General features: G+C 44.5%; 1 protein-coding gene across 3 annotated transcripts; it reads left to right on the top strand.

Moving 5' to 3' along the window:
• The first annotated feature begins 156 nt into the window (after positions 1 to 156).
• brd8a (bromodomain containing 8a) lies at positions 157 to 18,151 on the top strand. 3 transcript variants are annotated; one of them, XM_075487701.1, is made up of 20 exons: positions 157 to 586; positions 989 to 1,085; positions 1,369 to 1,438; positions 1,519 to 1,568; positions 2,784 to 2,906; positions 2,983 to 3,063; positions 3,176 to 3,240; positions 4,125 to 4,267; positions 4,353 to 4,544; positions 9,387 to 9,477; positions 9,891 to 10,040; positions 10,903 to 11,042; positions 12,693 to 13,140; positions 13,236 to 13,279; positions 14,020 to 14,270; positions 14,380 to 14,472; positions 14,738 to 14,806; positions 14,892 to 15,174; positions 16,828 to 16,872; positions 17,662 to 18,151. In XM_075487701.1, the coding sequence occupies exons 1-20, from the start codon at positions 568 to 570 to the stop codon at positions 17,719 to 17,721; spliced, it is 2,514 nt and encodes an 837-aa protein (XP_075343816.1). In that variant the 5' UTR covers positions 157 to 567; the 3' UTR covers positions 17,722 to 18,151. The 3 variants fall into 3 exon arrangements, with proteins under 3 accessions (XP_075343816.1, XP_075343815.1, XP_075343817.1); XM_075487700.1 differs by having other exon boundaries at positions 13,233 to 13,279; XM_075487702.1 differs by lacking the exon at positions 16,828 to 16,872 and having other exon boundaries at positions 13,233 to 13,279.
• The last annotated feature ends 284 nt before the right edge of the window (positions 18,152 to 18,435 follow it).

Raw genomic sequence — 18,435 nt, 5'->3', positions numbered from 1 at the left:
GAATAAAGAAAGATATGTTGAGCCAATATTCACTTATATTATGTGTTATATTACATTTTTGTTGTTGCAAGAAACCAAAGCAAGCTAGTTAGCTTAGTGGTGAGAATTCAGCTGCCTCCAGGGTTATACCATCATAACTGAGGTGGGCGTGTAGGAACAGCTCGCTGCTAGCTAGAATGAGAAATAACGTTGTGTCTAGCAGGCTAAAAAAATCTATTGGGATTGATTGTAGCTTGGTAGCATGGAGTTTGTTGAGGTTTGGGCGGAATTAAACCTTTTTTGCGACTTTTAACTGACTCAATTGTACATAGCTTTTGAGCTAGCTGGTTATTCCTTAAGTTACCAGTAGCTAAGGTAAACTAGAGTGGGACTTTAACAGCCAACGGTTATTCAGCGTGCTAGCTACTAAGGAAAAAAAAACCCTTCAAAGCTTGAACATCCAGACCGTTAACGTCCGTTAATGTTAACGTGCACACTCCTGCGCGTGCCGTTCACGAACATCGCCGGCGTTGTTTATCACCGAGTTTCTGCCTAACATGATGTGTGGAATGTCGGGATGACAGGAAGATGGCAAACGGGGTTGGAAGTGAGTAACACTGGTGCATGGCAGATTTTTTTTTACCACCACTAACTTCCCTCCATGGCAGCCGTAGCTCCCTGCCGGGGAGCCCGCAGCAAGGCTTAACGCTTGTCATCGTTTTGTTGACAGCTCCGTTTACAGTGGGGGTGATTTCCACCCAACACCAAGTGCTATAAACGGCGTTTAATGGGCGCAGATCCCGAGCAGTTGAGTGTCTGCAATTTACTGCTGGTATGATGGGATGCTCGCTCCTGAAAAAAAAGAAAGAAAGAAAGAAAAATGACGTGCAAACGAAGCCAAGCACCAGAGATAAAGCAGCACAGTCTGCGCCAGGCCTGAGAACGACAGCAGAAATGTGCAGCACCAAGTGTGTTTCATGCTTTGTCCACGTCTTCCCCTCCTCTGTAGAGCACAAGCTGCTTGTGGTTGGACCGACAGAGCCATGGTCAGTGAGGGAGAAGCTATGTTTGGCCACATCTGTCATGAAGAGTGGGGACCAGAACTGGTAATGCATTTGACTCAGGCTGCAATCAGTGCCAGTACCATTCAGAATGTGTGTGGGTGCATGCAAGTTTAGCAGTATTAAACTTGCTTTAGGCCGTATACAAAATCCTTTCTTTTCTTGTATCTCTTAAACGTGCAGAATGCTGTTATTAAGAGTATCTCTGTTGGTATTTATAGCTCATTAACACAGTTTACTGGTTGAGAGCTTAAAACCACAGCAGAAACACTCACGATGAGGGTTTGAACGTGTGTTTCCTCTCATCATATTTCTTCAACCTCAACAGGGTATCTGTCAGTCGGGCCATCAAACCGTTCGCAGAGCCTGGACGACCACCTGACTGGTTCTCTCAAAAGGTACCGCAGATTCTGAGCTCAAAGCGTTTAGGTTTGACGCGTCACAGCGCTGATCTCGCTTCTCTTTTGGCTCCTCACAGCACTGTGCCTCCAAGTACTCCGAGCTCCTGGAAACAACAGAGGCACCAAAGTGAGCAAACGACTGGCTGTAAAGGGGTAGTTTGCCTCTTGACATGAAGTTGTATGACATCCCATATTAGGCAAGGTTATTTGTAGCACAATTCAACAAGGTGATTCAGAGTGCTTTACAGATACATTAAAACAGTAGAAATAAAAAGCATGATTTAAATTTGAAACAAAAAAGAAAGAAATAAGAACAATAGATAAAATCAGTAGTTATAATGTGATTAAGTTTTGAAACTCTTTTCAACTATTCAAATGCAGTTGAAAACAGGTGCGTCTTCCACCTGGACTTAAAGCAATATCATTTATGAACATTTTCTTACCTCCTGCTGCGTCCTGTGAGCCGAGTTCCAGCCTCGTTTTGGTGTTGACGAAGGTAGTCCGGGTAGTTGGCTGGGGTTTAAAAAATTAAAGCGTTTTGCTTCTCAAAACAATCGCTTGGCCCTATTTTCTCTGCCTTCTTATCACTGCCTGCTGTGTAGACCGTGCAGACCGAGCAGTCCCCTGCTTCCGAGCAGCAAACACCGTAACAGGCGCGGCTGTCAGCAGGTGGGGCTGGAACTCGGCTCACAGGACGCAGCAGGGGGTAAGAAAATGTTCCTAAATGATATTGCTAATATTAGGGCTGTAGTGATACACTAATCTCACGATACGATACGATTCGATTCGATACACTTACATCCTTTTCTGGGGGAAAAAAGGGACGGTGTGATTTGACATGAATCGTCGCTGATTGTGGTCCGACCTTTGAACCGGAAGGACAACACAGCCAGACAAACCGAAACAAACGAACATGTCACAAATGTGAGAGCTGTGCACTTTATAACATTTTTATGAACTAATTTATCACTGTTTTGTATAATGTGACCCCCTGGTATTGTAATACCTTAATGTTCTGTGTTTTCACTAATTGTAACGTCTGACTTTTAAATAAAGTTTGCTTTAAAAAATTTTTTTTAAAAATTAAAAAAAAAAATCGATACTCGCGACTGAAAAATCAATACTTTATTGGGAAACGAAATATCGATATATATCGCAGTATCGATAAAATTGCTCAGCCCTAGCTAGTATGAGATGTCATACAGCTTCATGTCAAAAGAGGCGAACTGTCCCTTTAACCTCAAACATGCTTTAGAGAGTTGTGACTTTGAGCTTAGATAGATTACATGGGTTTGTAGCTTGAGTAAACTGTGGCGTGACACGATGCATCTGCTGCCGTTAGGCGAAAGCGTGGGGAGAAAGGCGAGGTGGTGGAGACGGTGGAGGACGTGATCGTACGCAGGCTGACGGCCGAGAGGATCGAAGAGCTCAAGAGGTTGATCAAAGAAACCCAGGAGAAGCACAGGTGACTTTATACGAGCCAGAAAACCATAAACGCCATCAGTGACACGGGTCGATCAACACGATGCTGTGTTTCACAGGAAGCTGAAGAGAGAGGCCGAACTAATTCAAGCGGGACATCTGGACTCCAAACTGGACGAGTTGTGGGAAGACATTTTGCAGTAAGAAGCGAATAAAAAAAAACAAAAAACGTACATCAAACCTGTTTACTTCTCTCTTTTTTTTTTTTCTTTGTAAGCATGAGAAAAAAATAACACTTTGTGTGTCTGTCAGGAAGAAGAAGCTGGAGGAGGAGGAGGCGGAGCTGAGGAGGAAAAACACAGATGCTGCTTATCAGGGTATCAGAGTATAAGCAGGATTTCACTCAGAAGAATTTACTAGGGCTGGGCAACAAGTAAAATGTTTAATCTAATTAATCACGATTTCCCTGATTAATCACGATTAATCGCATTTGTACGCAAAATCCAAAAATGAATTCAAAAGTAGTGTATAGCTTTTAGCATTTAGTTTTATTTTAAATGTGCTGCCATATGAATGAAAGTGCCATAACATTTGTTGTGCAAACACACTTTTAACATCAGCATCTTTATGTAGTTTTTATGTAGAAGCCTCGCTCCACTGTCTGTTTCCTTGAATGACTTGCTGCTATCAGTTGTGTGTTTTGCCTTTAAGTGATATTTTAGACTGGAACTACTACGGTGAGAAGAGAATTCAACTTGGCAGTGTTTACAGATGACTTTGGTTCTGTCGACTCCGCCGTCTGGAAGAACTTTAAAATGAAAATGGCCGAGTAAAAGTTCCGTACCCTTCTCCATGTTTGGTGGATCCGCCGATTTCTTTCTTTTCCGGTTCTGCAGAAGACAGCAACAGACTTTTACAAAATAAAAGCCTGTGAGCAACAGACTTTTACGATAATAAAATAAATTAAATATATATATATATATATATATATGTATATATATTTTTAAACTGCGTTTATGCGCGATAAAATATGTATCGGCGTTAAATAATTGACGAGAATTTACATAACTTCACATTAAAACGGGGGTCAGTGTGGGTCAAAGGAAGCGGGGAATCGTACCAGTGATGCATTCCACTCAACCTGTGGACCACTGTTGTAGAGCCATGCCACTCGAATGGCTCAAAGTAGGAGAACTGAGGCAACCAGGAGTTGTTGAATGACTAATAAAAGTTCTCCCTTCGCTGCTTCTCCCTCTTTCAGCCAGACAGGTGGCGAAGAACACACCAAAGCGGATGCCCAGTGTCACCATGCACTCACCCTCATCCTACAGCTCCCCGAGCCAGGACTTCTCCCCAGGCGACCCACTCGAGTGCTTGACCCTGGATCTTGTATCAACAAAAAATGTAAGATTGCTGCTGCACAGTTTGAGTCGGGTCCTTGGTATAGCCAACCCGTTAGCTCTCTGTGTTTCCCTCTCTTTGTCTTTAGGCGTCAGGATCAGCCAGGTTAATGACATTCGCCGAGACGTCTGGACCCAGTACTGACGACGTCAGCCACGGGGCACTTCTGGATGACCCCACTCAAAAGAAGCTCCTGGGCCAGAAAGCCACTCCACCACCATCTCCGCTCCTGTCAGAGTTACTGAAGAAAGGCAGCATCTTGGCCACCAATTCTAGACTGGTATGTAAAACGCTGACCGTAGTCGACACTGGTGGCATTTCCATGTTTGTAGGAGCATTTGTGAAGTTACTGTTGTGTTGAGAAAGTCTTTAATAATTCTGTTAAGTGTTGTGTAGGTAAAAAAAAAAAAAAAGCACAAACCGAGGAGCAAAAGCAAGTAAATTTCATTAAAGTGGCCGTAAATACGACACCATGTTTTATTTAAATGTTAAAGGGAGAGTTCGTTTTTTTTAAACCTGGACCTTATTTCTGGCATAAAATACCTTCATCTACTCACCGGTAACAGTTTGGTGAAAGTCGGAAGATATTTAGATCACTGGAGATCGGCGTATATCCATATAACGGGAGAGAACAGGGCAGAGACAATACAGCCTCTAAATAAGTCATTATCTGTCTTTATTTTACCAATGCTTTAAGACCAATGAATGAATGAACGCGTATTATTGCACTGTTAGCTCAGAGCTGCCGCGTTGTTGTTATCCGGGGCCTGTCTTTACGCATCTACTGGGATGACATCATCAACGTGCGCCGCTGCAGCACAGCTCATTCACTCCAGCCTCAAAGGCTGTATTCGAAACTGCATACTACATTTGTCAGGTTGGTGTGGGGAAGGGAGGACACGGATGCGGACTTCAAAAGCAAAACTGGTTTTATTATACAAAAACAAACAAAGAGTTCAAACGAAAGGCGCGGCTAAGCCGGATTCAGAAAACGTGACTATGGAAAACAAACAAAAACACTTGGCATGGCATAGAATAAATAGGTACTTAACTTGGGAAACAGCTGGTGACAATGACTAACGGGTCCAGTGAATGAACCAATGATCAGAGTGAGGGGGAAAAACAATGACAAGACTGAAACTCAAAACCTGGACATGAACTGAACACCTAAAACATAAAACTTAAAACATGATTCCCATGGCGTGACAGAGCCCCCCCCCTCAAGGGGTGGATCCCAGACGACCCTAAAAAGTCTGAGGGTGGGAGGGAGGGGCTCGAAGCCGGTCAGACGGGGGACCAGAACACCGGTGCCGTGGCTGCAGTGGCCAACAAGGCATGCGGAAAGAGTACCGGCTTCGGGCGGCAGGAGGCAGTGGTCTGGCGGGCGCCCAGACTTCCGTCGGCGTGGCGGCAGGAGACGGTGGTCTGGCTGGCACCCAGACGTCCGACAACGTGGCAGCAGGAGGAGCCGGAGACCGTCCAGCAGGCAGCCGGACCTCCGTTGGCGTGGCGTCAGGAGGCGGTGGTCAGGCAGGCGGCCAGACATCCGTTGACTAAGCGGCAGTCTGGTTGGCGCCCAGACCTCCGACGGCTTGGCAGGAGGAGGAGCCGGAGACTGTTCAGCAGGCGGCCGGACGTCCGGTGAGGGGGGAGCCCCCCCTTTAAGGGATGGATCCCAGACATCCCCAATGTCTGGGGGTGGGAGGGAGGGGCTCGAAAAAGTGAGTCTATGGCTCTGAGGCTTTGTCAGGCCCTGTGGCCTCGTGGTCAGGCCCTGTGGCCTCTTGGTCAGGCCCTGTGGCCTCGTGGCCAGCTGTGGGGGTGCTGGGTCTCTGGACACTGTGGCTGAGGTGAGGGAGGATGTAAATCGTGCAGCTACCTGTTCTGGCTCCAAGCCAAAAACGTCCAGTGAGGCAGCGTGCTGCACAGACCCGGCATGGATCCATGCGCCCTCCAGATTATCATTCCGGAGCCCCCGCCTCGCCGACAGGAACGCCAGGAGCTTACCAGCCACCCGCAGTCTCTCGAATGCGGAGCCCCGCTCAATACTGCGCCACAGCTCTTCATAGAGGTTCCAAAACTGGTCGGAGTCCGCCGCGTCCATTTTCTGGTCGGATCTTTCTGTCAGGTCTGGTGAGGATGGTGAAAGGGAGGACACGGATGCGGACTTCAAAAAGGAAAACTTGGTTTATTTAACAAAAAACAAAGTACAAACAAAAGGCGCGGCTAAGCCGGATTCAGAAAACGTGACTGTGGAAAACAAACAAAAACACTTGGCAGGGCATAGAATAAATAGGTACTTAACTTTGGAAACGCAGGTAGCATGGGTAAGTAGACATGTAGGGAAGATAAGCAAAGATCCGACCAAGTGACATGGGAGACTGGAAAATAAATAGAGGGCGTGATTGGAGAGTGAGTGCAGCTGAGGGGAAAAACACAGGTGGAGTGAGTGAAACTAATGAACTGAATGAAGGGAAACTAAAACATGGCAAAACTAAAAACTAAACATGGACTACAAAACCAAGACATGACCAACACCAAAACCAAAAACATGGGGAGAAACCCCATGGGCGTGACAACATACTACATACTCATCGATCAGACAGTATGCAGAGCGTTTACCCACAATGCATTTCGCTCCTGCCCGAGCCGAAATCAGCCGGCCTGAAGCTGATTTCGCTTAAGCTCTAAACTCTGTAAACTTTAGCAACATTTGAAACATTTTCAGGTGAGAAAGTAGTCGTTTAGATCCCCAACGTGTTGAAAACCTGACAAAATACCGGCTATTTACAATTTTGTTCCGACAAATTTGGCGCTACTAAAGCTAGCCGTAGTGAGCAACGCACTTCCGGTTATTTTCACAAAATGAAATACCCGTTGCCTTTTATCATAGGGTAAGGCATTACGATACAATTCGGTTCTTTTGTTTTGAAAACAGGAAGTGAACCTACCCTCGTTATAGCTAGCTTGAAACTGCCGTTTTGACAGGAAATGACGATCGGCGACGTCACGTTACATTGCATCTTGGGTAGTTTGAGTATGAGTAGTAACCTCATGATGCATACCCAACATTTTGGCGAATCTAGTATGCATCCGGGAACTTCTCAAAGTTCGCTTACTCAGACTCGCTTACTAACTGAAAACGTTAGTAGGACTGGTAGGAGAAGTATGCGGTTTCGAACACAGCCAAAGTCGTCGTCCACGTTGTCAAAATCTGATAAATATCCTGCCATGTTGCAGCAAACTCTGTGTGAAGTTAGCCGACCGACATAAAGTTCACGGAGGGAATGAGCTGTGCTGCAGCGATGCGGGTTGATGACGTCATCCCAGTAGAAAGCCCCCGATAACAACAACACGGGAGCTCTGAGCTAACAGTGCAATAGTACGCGTTCATTCATTGGTCTTAAAGTATTGGTGAAATAAAGACAGATAATGCCTTATTTAGAGACTGTATGGTCTCTGCCCTGTTCTCTCCCGTTATATGAATATATTCCTATCTCCAGTGATCTAAATATCTTCCGAAGGACGCCAACTTTCACCAAACTGTTATCGGTGAGTAGATGAACGTATTTTATGCCAGAAATAAGGTCCAGGTTTAAAAAAAAAAAAAAAAAAGAACTTCCCCTTTAATGTTAATGTTTAAAGGAAAAGTGGGAAATGACCCAAAGTTCCACAGATATGATGAACTGATGATGTGTTTTTATTTCACAGCGTCATAAATCTGGTGGTCTCTATCAAATCTCTCTTTAAAGCACTGCTTAAGATGATTTATGTGTGATGCAGTTTCAGGGCAAATAAGAAACATTTTTGCTGGTGAATGAGGAGACGGATGTTATTTTTGGGCCCTGTTCATGATTTCTGTGTCTGTGCTTGTTGGGCATGAGTGAGAATGTATTTATTTTAATGATATTTTAAATGGTTGTAATGAAAAAGTCTGTTTTACACGTCATACATACTATACTCATGACCCGAGCCTGTCCTCACCTCCGGGCAGCTGAACATGTACATATGCCGAAAAGCTTCAGGATTTACAGCCAGCAGAGACAGCATGAGACACCAAAGAGCCTTGTTTACTCGGGTCTGTTGTCGGTCGACTGCTTATGATCAAAAGAAAGTGAGTTGACAATTTTGCATCAAGCAGGTGAAACATCACAACACATAGCCAGACAGCTTACATTACTCACTAGGGCTGTAGCGATACACTAATCTCACGATACGATACGATACACGATATTCAGCCAACGATGCGATACAATTCGATACGATTCGATACGATTCGATTCAATACGATAAGATTCGATATGATACGATACGATAGACGATATTCAGCCAGCGATGCGATTCGATATGATTCGATTCGATGCGATACGATTACATAATTTTCTGGGGGAAAAAAAGGGACAGTGTGATTTGACATGAATTGTCACTGATTGGACCGGTGGTCCGACCTTTGAACCGCACGGACAACACAGCCAGACGAACAGAAACAAACAAACATGTCACAAACGTGAGAGCTGTGCACTTTATACAACATTTTCATTAACTAATTTATCACTGTTTTGTATAATTTGACCCCCTGGCATTGTATTGTATTACCTTAATGTTCTGTGTTTTCACTAATTGTAACATCTGACTTTTCAATAAAGTTTGCTTTAAAAAAAAAAAAAAATTATATTTAAAAAAAAAAAGAATAAATAAATAAAATAAAAAATAGATACTCGCGGCTGAAAAATCGATACTTTATCAGGAAATGAAATATGGATTTATATATTGCAGTATCGATAAAATTGCTCAGCCCTATTACTCACTAGTCCAATTGCAAGAGGATCAGCGAGGCGTCTGTCCGACAGTCTTTTAAGGACAGTGACTAAAAGCCAGATGAGATTTAATCTCGTCTGGCCTCCTGCTCTCACCTTCTCCCTCTTCCCTTCTTAGCTTCTTCAGTACGCACCCTCAGAGGTCTGTATACCTCTGAAACATGGAGCTTTTCTCGCTTCCTACAGCGAGCAGAAGAGCCACCGTTGGTGATATGTGATGTGAACACGCTTCTCACGGGAGGTTTCACTGCGCTGTGGTGAAATGTTGCTAACGGTTTAATGATGATGAGGGTTGTGTCTCTCAGGTTGGGGACGGTGACGTGTCCGCTGCTAATGTGACGGGAGCGCAAGACCTGCACCTGGCTCCGGCCTGTCAGCCTCTGTCTCAGGCAACAGGTGCAAACACTATGTTTGATCATTATAATGACAGTTAAATGTATTCTGCACCTGTGAATTGAAATGTTTTACACGGTTTCTGAATCACTGTGTGGATGAAACCAAAGTTCTTCTCAAATTGATTGATTGATTTTTATTTTATTTTATTTATTTAGTAATTTATTATTATTATTATTATTATTATTAGTTAGTAGTAGTATTTTTATAGAAGAATTGTTATTATTATTGTTGTTGTTAATATACAAATAATTGTAAATATTAATAATTTTAATAATTTGTTGGAGCTACTTGACTAATGTGAATTTCCCCCATTGGGGGATGAATAAAGAATTTTCTATTCTATTTTATGTCATATTTTATATTTGCTCGTCCACACTTTGTGCTTTAACAGGTTTGTGTTGCTTGGATTGCAGGTGCCCCGATGTTGTCCCGTCTCCTGGAGGCAGGTCCCGCCCAGTTTTCTCCTCCATTAGGTTTTATGGTCAGCGCAGACTCCGTCTCTGGCATTCCTCTCTCTGCTGCTGCTCCTGTTCCAGTTAATTCTACTTACACGGCGAATACAGGTCTGTCCACTCTCCCACGTGCCCCCCACAGACCAAACCCTGGCTGTGTTCCAAACCGCATACTACATACTTCCATACTGCATACTGATCGATCAGACAGTATGCAAAGCGTTTACCCACAATGCATTTCGCTCCTGCCCAAGCCGAAAATCAGCCGGCCTGAAGCTGATTTTGCTTAAGCTCTTAACTCTGTAAACTTTAGCAACATTTGAAACATTTTCAGGCGAGAAAGTAGTCGTTTAGATCCCCAACGTGTTGAAAATCTGACAAAATACCGGCTATTTACAATTTTTTTCCAATGAATTCGGCGCTACTAAAGCTAGCCGTAGTGAGCAACACACTTCCGGTTATTTTCACAAAATAAAATACCCGTTGCCTTTTATCATAGGGAAAGGCATTAAGATACAATTGGTGCTTTTGTTTTGAAAACAGGAAGTGAACCTACCCTCGTTGTAGCTAGCTTGAAACTGCCGTTTTGACAGGAAATGACGATCGGCGACGTCACGTTACGTTGCATCTTGGGTAGTTTGAGTATGAGTAGTAACCTCATGATGCATACCCAACATTTCAGAGAATCTAGTATGCATCCGGGAACTTCTCGCTCACTCAAACTCGCATACTAACTCAAAAAGTCAGTATGAGTAGTAGGAGTAGTAGGAGAAGTATGCGGTTTCGAACACAGCCCCTGTCTCGTTTTTCATAACTGCTGGAGAATTTCACTTGAGACTCTGAAGTTTGTCTCGAAAAGATGGGGAATGTTTTGCTGTCCAAATAGGATTTTATATTCCATTCAATACAAGAAGATGATAAGACTTGTATGTGGTGACGTGCATACTGAGGCTGGCCTGTGTCTCATGTGCAGACGGGCCGTCTGTGCCCCTTGGATGCCAGACAGAGGGAAAGGTGTCGGTGGTCAGCGAGGAGGATGTGACCGGGTCATACATGGGAGATGAGCTGGACCTGAAGACAGTGGGGGACATCATTGCCATCATCGAGGAGAAGGTTAAAAAAAAGATTTTTATTTGACACAGGTCATTTAATCAGTTTCAGTTTGGGTCACTATAGAATCCAGCTGAACGATATATCGTTATCGTATCAATATCTAGATATGAACATTCAAGATATCAAATTCAACGATATCAACGATATTTATTTCCCCCGCATGTGCAGCTCAGGCAGTCGCAAACATAACTTTTACGCTTGCCCTTATGTACAGCTGAAGCCAGCCAATGACAAACATCCGAGGGAGGGAGGGAGGGAGGGAGACGGAGACACACAAACTACATTCACAGTGGGGAAATTAAAAAGAGAAGCATGATTGCGGAAGATGAGGCCGGTGCAGAATCTGCGCATTCGACAGATTTAGTCAAAAAAAGTCATTCTCCATTATTTGGAGGTATTTTGGATTCAGAAAAGAGGATGTGAACCAGAGAGAGGTGCTGTGCACGAGGTAAGGCAGCACAACAAACATGTTCTACCACCTGGGGTCCGTTTCACGTAGCAGGTTCAACCAACTCTGAGTCTATTCCTGATCTCTGAGTTGATCTTTTCTGAGATAGAAAACTCTGAGTTTTCAGTTCCAGAAACGCTGATTTGAGTGAGTTTAATCAACTCTGAGTAAGTTCACCTTGAGTTTAGCGCGTGCACCACAACTTTAAAAAGCCAGCATCAATGGAGCCCCGATTCGACGAGTCACCATGGCAACGGGGAAGAGGAGGGGCTACGTTTTTCACCAACCTCGAATTGGAAATCTTAATGCACTCATACTCCGAGTTTCAATATGTTTTTAGAAATAAGTGCAACACCGCTGCAGCTGCAGAAGTGTAAGTTTAAATGTAGTCCTTTGCAATCACAATAATATTACAGGGAAACTGCTTGAATGGTAACCCATTCATTTATTTCATGAGGTACCTCCATGCTGAGGTCTCAGCTGTTTGAACAATGTTTTTATATTTCATCTTAATAATCATTTAGGTTTATGATTATCCGTGATTACTCCGTGAAATTGAACATTGAACCATGGACGTGTGGTCGAGCCGGACGACTGAACCTTACATCAGTTTAACGCTCCATTTTATAATAACAAACTTCCAACTCAAGACCCGAGGTCTGCAGACGTCCTTCTTTTGTATCATCAAATCAAATCAAATTTATTTGTATAGCACATTTCATATACAAAACAGTTCAAAGTGCTTTACATAAAATAAAAGCATTGCAGCGGGGAGTGTAAGAAGCATTAAAAATACATAAAAGAATATAAAGAGAAACTAATAAAATAATTTAAATGAATTTAAAAACAAGCAACAGTCCAGATAAGTTCAAAGATATCGTGCAGATTTCATGCATAGACACATGAGAAAAGAAATGTTTTTAACCTGGATTTAAAAATGTCTCCATTTGGTGAAAGTTTAATCTCCACTGGCAGTTTGTTCCACTTGTTGGCAGCATAACAGCTAAATGCTGCTTCTCTTTTATTTATCAGAAAAATGCTTAGTTTTCAATGAACCCATCGTATCGATATTGAGATATCTGGCATGAATATCGAGATATGAAATTTTGTCCATATCGTTCAGCCCTACTATAGAATGAAGCTCTTATTTATTCATTCTTATTGAAGAGAGTAATGTAGAGTTGTCTCGACTTCCTCTGCAGGCAGATGAAGCTGCAGAGGCTCTGGATGCAGCCGCAGTCGAGGCAGCTCTGTCCCTGTGTGAGGAGAATGGCCACACTCTGCCGGGGGGCTGGAATACAGGGCCTTTCCAGCCCCAGGAGTCTGACCCCACAGGGGCCTCACAGTCCTCATCTCTACACCGCGGCCTGGAGGGGGGCGCCGGAGCTTCCCTTTCTGCTCTGTACAGCAGCCATGACAGCAACCTCACAGTGTTTCCTATGGACCAGAGGAGCCTTCCTCCCACCCCCTCATCTTCATGGAATTCTTCTAACACTTTGAAGCACAGTCACAGTCCAACACATCCACTGTCTCAGGCAATAAGAGAGACTGGAGACGTGGGGGACCCCAAAAACCAAATTTCAATCGAGGGCACCGTAAAATGTGAAAGTGACACAAAGGCACAACAAAGACCTGAAAAAACCAGCGGAGGTACGCAAAGTCATGCTTAAATATGAGTATTGATTTGTATTGCCATGCATTTTGAATAACCATCTCCTTACTATTCATCTGCACTATCTCAGCAGACTCAGTATTAGAAGATATCCCACAGACAGAAAGGGAACTTGAGGTATAACACCCAACGAGGACAAAGCAAACATGATGGCTGTGTTCAAAACCACATACTACATACTTCCATACTGCATTCTCATCGATCAGACAGTATGCAGAGCGTTTACCCACAATGCATTTCGTCCTGCCCGAGCAGAAATCAGCCGGCCTGAAGCTGATTTCTCTTAAGCTCTAAACTCTGTAAACTTTAGCAACATTTGAAACATTTTCAGGTGAGAAAGTAGTCGTTTAGATCCCCAACGTGTTGGAAATCTGACAAAATACCGGCTATTTACAATTTTGTTCCCACGAATTCGGCACTACTAAAGCTAGCCGTAGTGAGCAACACACTTCCGGTTATTTTCACAAAATGAAATACCCGTTGCCTTTTATCATAGGGAAAGCCATTACCATACAATTGGTGCTTTTGTTTTGAAAACAGGAAGTGAACCTACCCTCGTTGTAGCTAGCTTGAAACTGCCGTTTTGACAGGAAATGACGATCGGCGACGTCACGTTACGTTGCATCTTGGGTAGTTTGAGTATGAGTAGTAACCTCATGATGCATACCCAACATTTCGGTGAATCTAGTATGCATCCGGGAAAAAAGTCAGTATGAATAGTAGGAGTAGTAGGAGAAGTATGCGGTTTGGAACACAGCCGATGTCTGTCATTGCTGTGCTGAGTGCAGAGTGTGTAGCTCCAGAGTAGCCGTGCAGTGTGGGCTTTGTATGAATGTCTCCACATCTCTCTCCATTAGGTGGAGGATGGAATTAGTGTTGAGGGAGGAAAGAATGCCCTGGAGGCCAAAGCAGACAGCGAGGTCACGGGGCCAGATGTGTGTGGAGAAGAAGAGGGTGAGGAGTCCTCGTCAGAACCAGAGGGGGAAACGGAGCTGGAGCCCGCAGCCAGCGAGAGCGAAGACGGGTACAGTCTCCACACGGCGTCCTCGTCCCTGCAGCTCCACATGACCGCAGACTCCATCCCCAGCAGCCCCGCTTCGTCACAGTTGTGAGTAACGTGCGTTCAGGCACACCTACAGGGGCAGAGATGGTGGTGAAAGGTGCTTCACATTTGCATTTCTTCTTCTTCTTCCTTTTTTTGTACCGTTGTTGTGAAGCTCTGTGTGCAGCGAGGACCTGGAGGCCCTTCAAGCGCACAAGATCTGGAAAAAAGCCATCATGCTTGTGTGGCGTGCCGCAGCCAATCACAGGTCAGGATGCGGCTAATGAGCCACAGCTTTTTATACGCGTCCTTTACTTATTTATCGTGTTGTTGCTTGTTTTTAAATTCATTTCAATTATTTTATTTGTTTCTCTTTATGTATTTTGAATGCTTCTTACACTCCTTGCTGCAATGCTTTTATTTTATGTGAAGCTCTTTGAATTGTTTTGTACATGAAATGTGCTATACAAATAAATTTGATTTGATTTGATCGTGCAAATACGGGAATAGATCGTTTTTCTACTCTGTTGCAGGTATGCAAACGTCTTCCTCCAACCAGTAACGGATGAAATTGCACCTGGATATCATAGTATTGTGCACAGGTAAGCAGAGAATCTAACTATAACTTAAAACAACGTCAGATAACACAGAATGACCAGCTCCCCTCTTCGTTTTCCGCCCCTGCAGGCCCATGGACCTGGCCACCATCAAAAAGAACATTGAAACCGGTCTGATTCGGACCACCGCTGAGTTCCAGAGGGACATCATGCTGATGTTTCAGAATGCCGTCATGTACAACGGTTTAGACCACGACGTGTACCACATGGCTGTGGAGATGCAGCGGGATGTCCTGGAGCAGATCCAGCAGTTTCTAGCGACCCAGCTCATCATGGAGACGTCAGAGTCTGGCATCAGCGCCAAGAGCCTGAGGGGCCGCGAGAGCACGCGCAAACAGGACTCTACTGACAAGGTGCTTGACAGGAACCTTTATTATTAAAGGCAAAGCATTCAGAGGAGGAGATGAGGGTAGAAGAAAGGGACACCAGGCTAAATCTGTCGGGCGTTTTCCAAAGCGGGACGTTTCAGGCAGCCGTCGCTCTTTTGTGACACAAAAATCATGTTTGCAGTGATTAGAAACTCCACACGCTCCGAGTTAAACGAAGCAGTTATATTCTCTCCGGATGTTTTCCACTGGTGGCAGCACAATGTAAAAAATGGACAGGAGGATAACTGTAGGAACAGTTCTGTTGGAGCGGTTCTGTAGGAGCGGTTCTGTAGGAACGGTTCTGTAGGAGCGGTTCTGTAGGAACAGTTCTGTAGGAGCGGTTCTGTAGGAGCGGTTCTGTAGGAGCGGTTCTGCAGGAGCGGTTCTGCAGGAACGGTTCTGCAGGAACGGTTCTGCTGGAGCGGTTCTGTAGGAGCGGTTCTGCAGGAGCGGTTCTGTAGGAACGGTTCTGTAGGAGCGGTTCTGCTGGAGCGGTTCTGCAGGAACGGTTCTGTAGGAGCGGTTCTGTAGGAGCGGTTCTGCAGGAGTGGTTCTGCAGGAGCGGTTCTGTAGGAGCGGTTCTGCTGGAGCGGTTCTGCAGGAGCGGTTCTGCAGGAACGGTTCTGTAGGAACGGTTCTGTAGGAACAGTTCTGTAGGAGCGGTTCTGCAGGAGCGGTTCTGCAGGAACAGTTCTGTAGGAACGGTTCTGTAGGAACAGTTCTGTTGGAGCGGTTCTGCAGGAGCGGTTCTGCAGGAGCGGTTCTGCAGGAACAGTTCTGTAGGAACGGTTCTGTAGGAACAGTTCTGTTGGAGCGGTTCTGCAGGAACAGTTCTGTAGGAACAGTTCTGTTGGAACAGTTCTGTAGGAGCGGTTCTGCAGGAGCGGTTCTGCAGGAGCGGTTCTGCAGGAGCGGTTCTGCTGGAGCGGTTCTGTAGAATAACATGCTGTTTCAGGAAGAAACTCAACAGTTTCCTGCATTAAGGCCTGTTTATGGTCGGAAACCAGGTCGTCTGCGTGTGTGTCGCAGTTAACGCAGACATGCCCCCCCCCCCTTACGCAGACACTCTGGTGCACCTCCCCAAAATTGTAACTGACCGCAGACAGTGCCGCAGATATCGTCGCAGGGAGGAGAGAAAGGAGGCCTCTGATTGGTCAACTCTACAGCCGCTCTACACTATGCGTATTTCCGGTTTGCTAACCGGCTAATGGTGACGCTAACCGTGACGATTCTTTCGGCTCTCTGCCAGCTCCAGTAGTAGCAATATTTCTTCTATTTCTAGATCGATCAGCTGCATCTCAATCAAAGTGCGCATTCGTCCAGTCGCCATTGTTGTTGAATGACCTCCGTAACCGGAAGAGAAACACGCCACCCACCACACCCACAATCCTAGCTTGTTCGTGATTGTCCCTCTTGCGTTGTGGCGTGGGATTAACATAGCGCAGACCGCGCTTCAGAAGTGGGCATAAATCAAAAATAACTGCGTCATGTCTGCGACAAGCTCACTGCGACACACTGCTGCGAGAGTATACACGGCCCTTTAGTGCAGAGTGCATTGTGGGTCATAACTCTGTAGCTGTGAGTGTCGCAGGGCGCTTTAGGGTCACAGCTCTGATGTGCATCGTTTTCCTCCTACAGGACAGCGTGTCCATGTCTTCGCCTGCCTTCCTCCTGTCTCTTTTTGTAAGTATTCCTCTGAAAACGCTTCTTTTTTTCCTTTATGAGCGAGCTGAAAGCAGAAGAGTAAAATTAAAGGTTTCCTCTCCCAAAAAGACCAGGAGAAACTCATCCATGCATTCATCTCCAGTAGACTCGATTACTGTAACGCTCTTTTAACTGGACTTCCCAAAAAGAGCATTAAACATCTGCAGCTCATCCAGAACGCTGCTGCTGGAGTTTTAACCCGGACTAAGAGATCTGAACACATCACATCAGCTTTAAAATCTTTACTCTGGCTTCCAGTCAGTCACAGAATAGATTTTAAAAGCCTGCTGATGGTTTACAATCTGTGATATGTTCAGAGAATATAAACCCAGCAGAGCTCTTAGATCCAAGGACTCAGGTCAGCTGGTCCAGTCCAGAGTCCAGACTAAACATGGAGAAGCAGCATTTAGCTGTTATGCTGCAAACAAGTGGAACAAACTGCCAGTGGAGATTAAACTTTCACCAAATGTAGACATTTTTAAATCCAGGTTAAAAACATTTCTTTTCTCATGTGTCTATGCATGAAATCTGCACGATATCTTTGAACTTATCTGGACTGTTGCTTGTTTTTAAATTCATTTAAATTATTTTATTTGTTTCTCTTTATATTCTTTTATGTATTTTTAATGCTTCTTACACTCCCTGCTGCAATGCTTTTATTTTATGTGAAGCACTTTGAATTGTTTTGTACATGAAATGTGCTGTACAAATAAATTTGATTTGATTTAAAGGCATAAAACCCGTTATTTCTTCCCCCGTCTACCACAGGATGGTGGCACCAGAGGGCGCCGTAGTGCCATAGAAGCTGACCTCAAGATGAAGAAATGAAGCCTCAGTGTGAAACTCTGGTCCAACGGTGTCCCTGCCATGAGGGGACGGGAGTGAGATCCGTTGGTCAGTGCAGTGTAATGTTTACTTGGACTCTAGATTGATTGGATCCGCTGTAAAGTGGTGGCGCTTACATCCTGTAAAATCCCTGATTATTGTGGGGCATTCTGCGAGACTAGGTCAAACCTTTCTTAGATATAACTGCAGATCACTTAGACTTAACCTGCCCTGAAGTTCAGCACATTATATACAGTCCTAGTTAAACATGTAGACATACCTACTCATTCCAGATGAACAGGGATGTTGGGCTGAGCCTCTGACTGGTACCGATGATGTGGAGAAAAGTTCCTCGTCCTACAGCTGGGCTAAAATTGATCTTATTTGGTGGTTTTACTGCAGATTTGTTTTCTAATAAACATGTAAAACCCAAGTCCAAAGAGTCTGATTGAACGTTTTCAGGATTAGTTTTAAAAAAATAGCTGCTTTGTTTGTGCTGAAAGTATTTGGTCTGTGTGACACTTTGTGGGGAAACTACTAACACAAACATTTGTTTCTGATCTCCTTTCAGTGCTTTTGAGGAAATGTGACATTTCTAAGTTGTTGTTTGGACTTAAACATGTAAACTAAAATAAAAGTGAGAGAAGAGCCTTGGTTACGGTAACTGCTGCGGCCGACCTTTTCTGTTTAAGGCACACGGGCAGCTCTCAGCTAGCT

Source organism: Odontesthes bonariensis, chromosome 16 (assembly GCF_027942865.1).
Source record: "Odontesthes bonariensis isolate fOdoBon6 chromosome 16, fOdoBon6.hap1, whole genome shotgun sequence".
In the NCBI taxonomy this organism is placed as follows: Eukaryota; Metazoa; Chordata; class Actinopteri; order Atheriniformes; family Atherinopsidae; genus Odontesthes; species Odontesthes bonariensis.
Note: the sequence above shows the minus strand (reverse complement) of the source record. Positions and strands in the feature narration are given on the sequence as shown.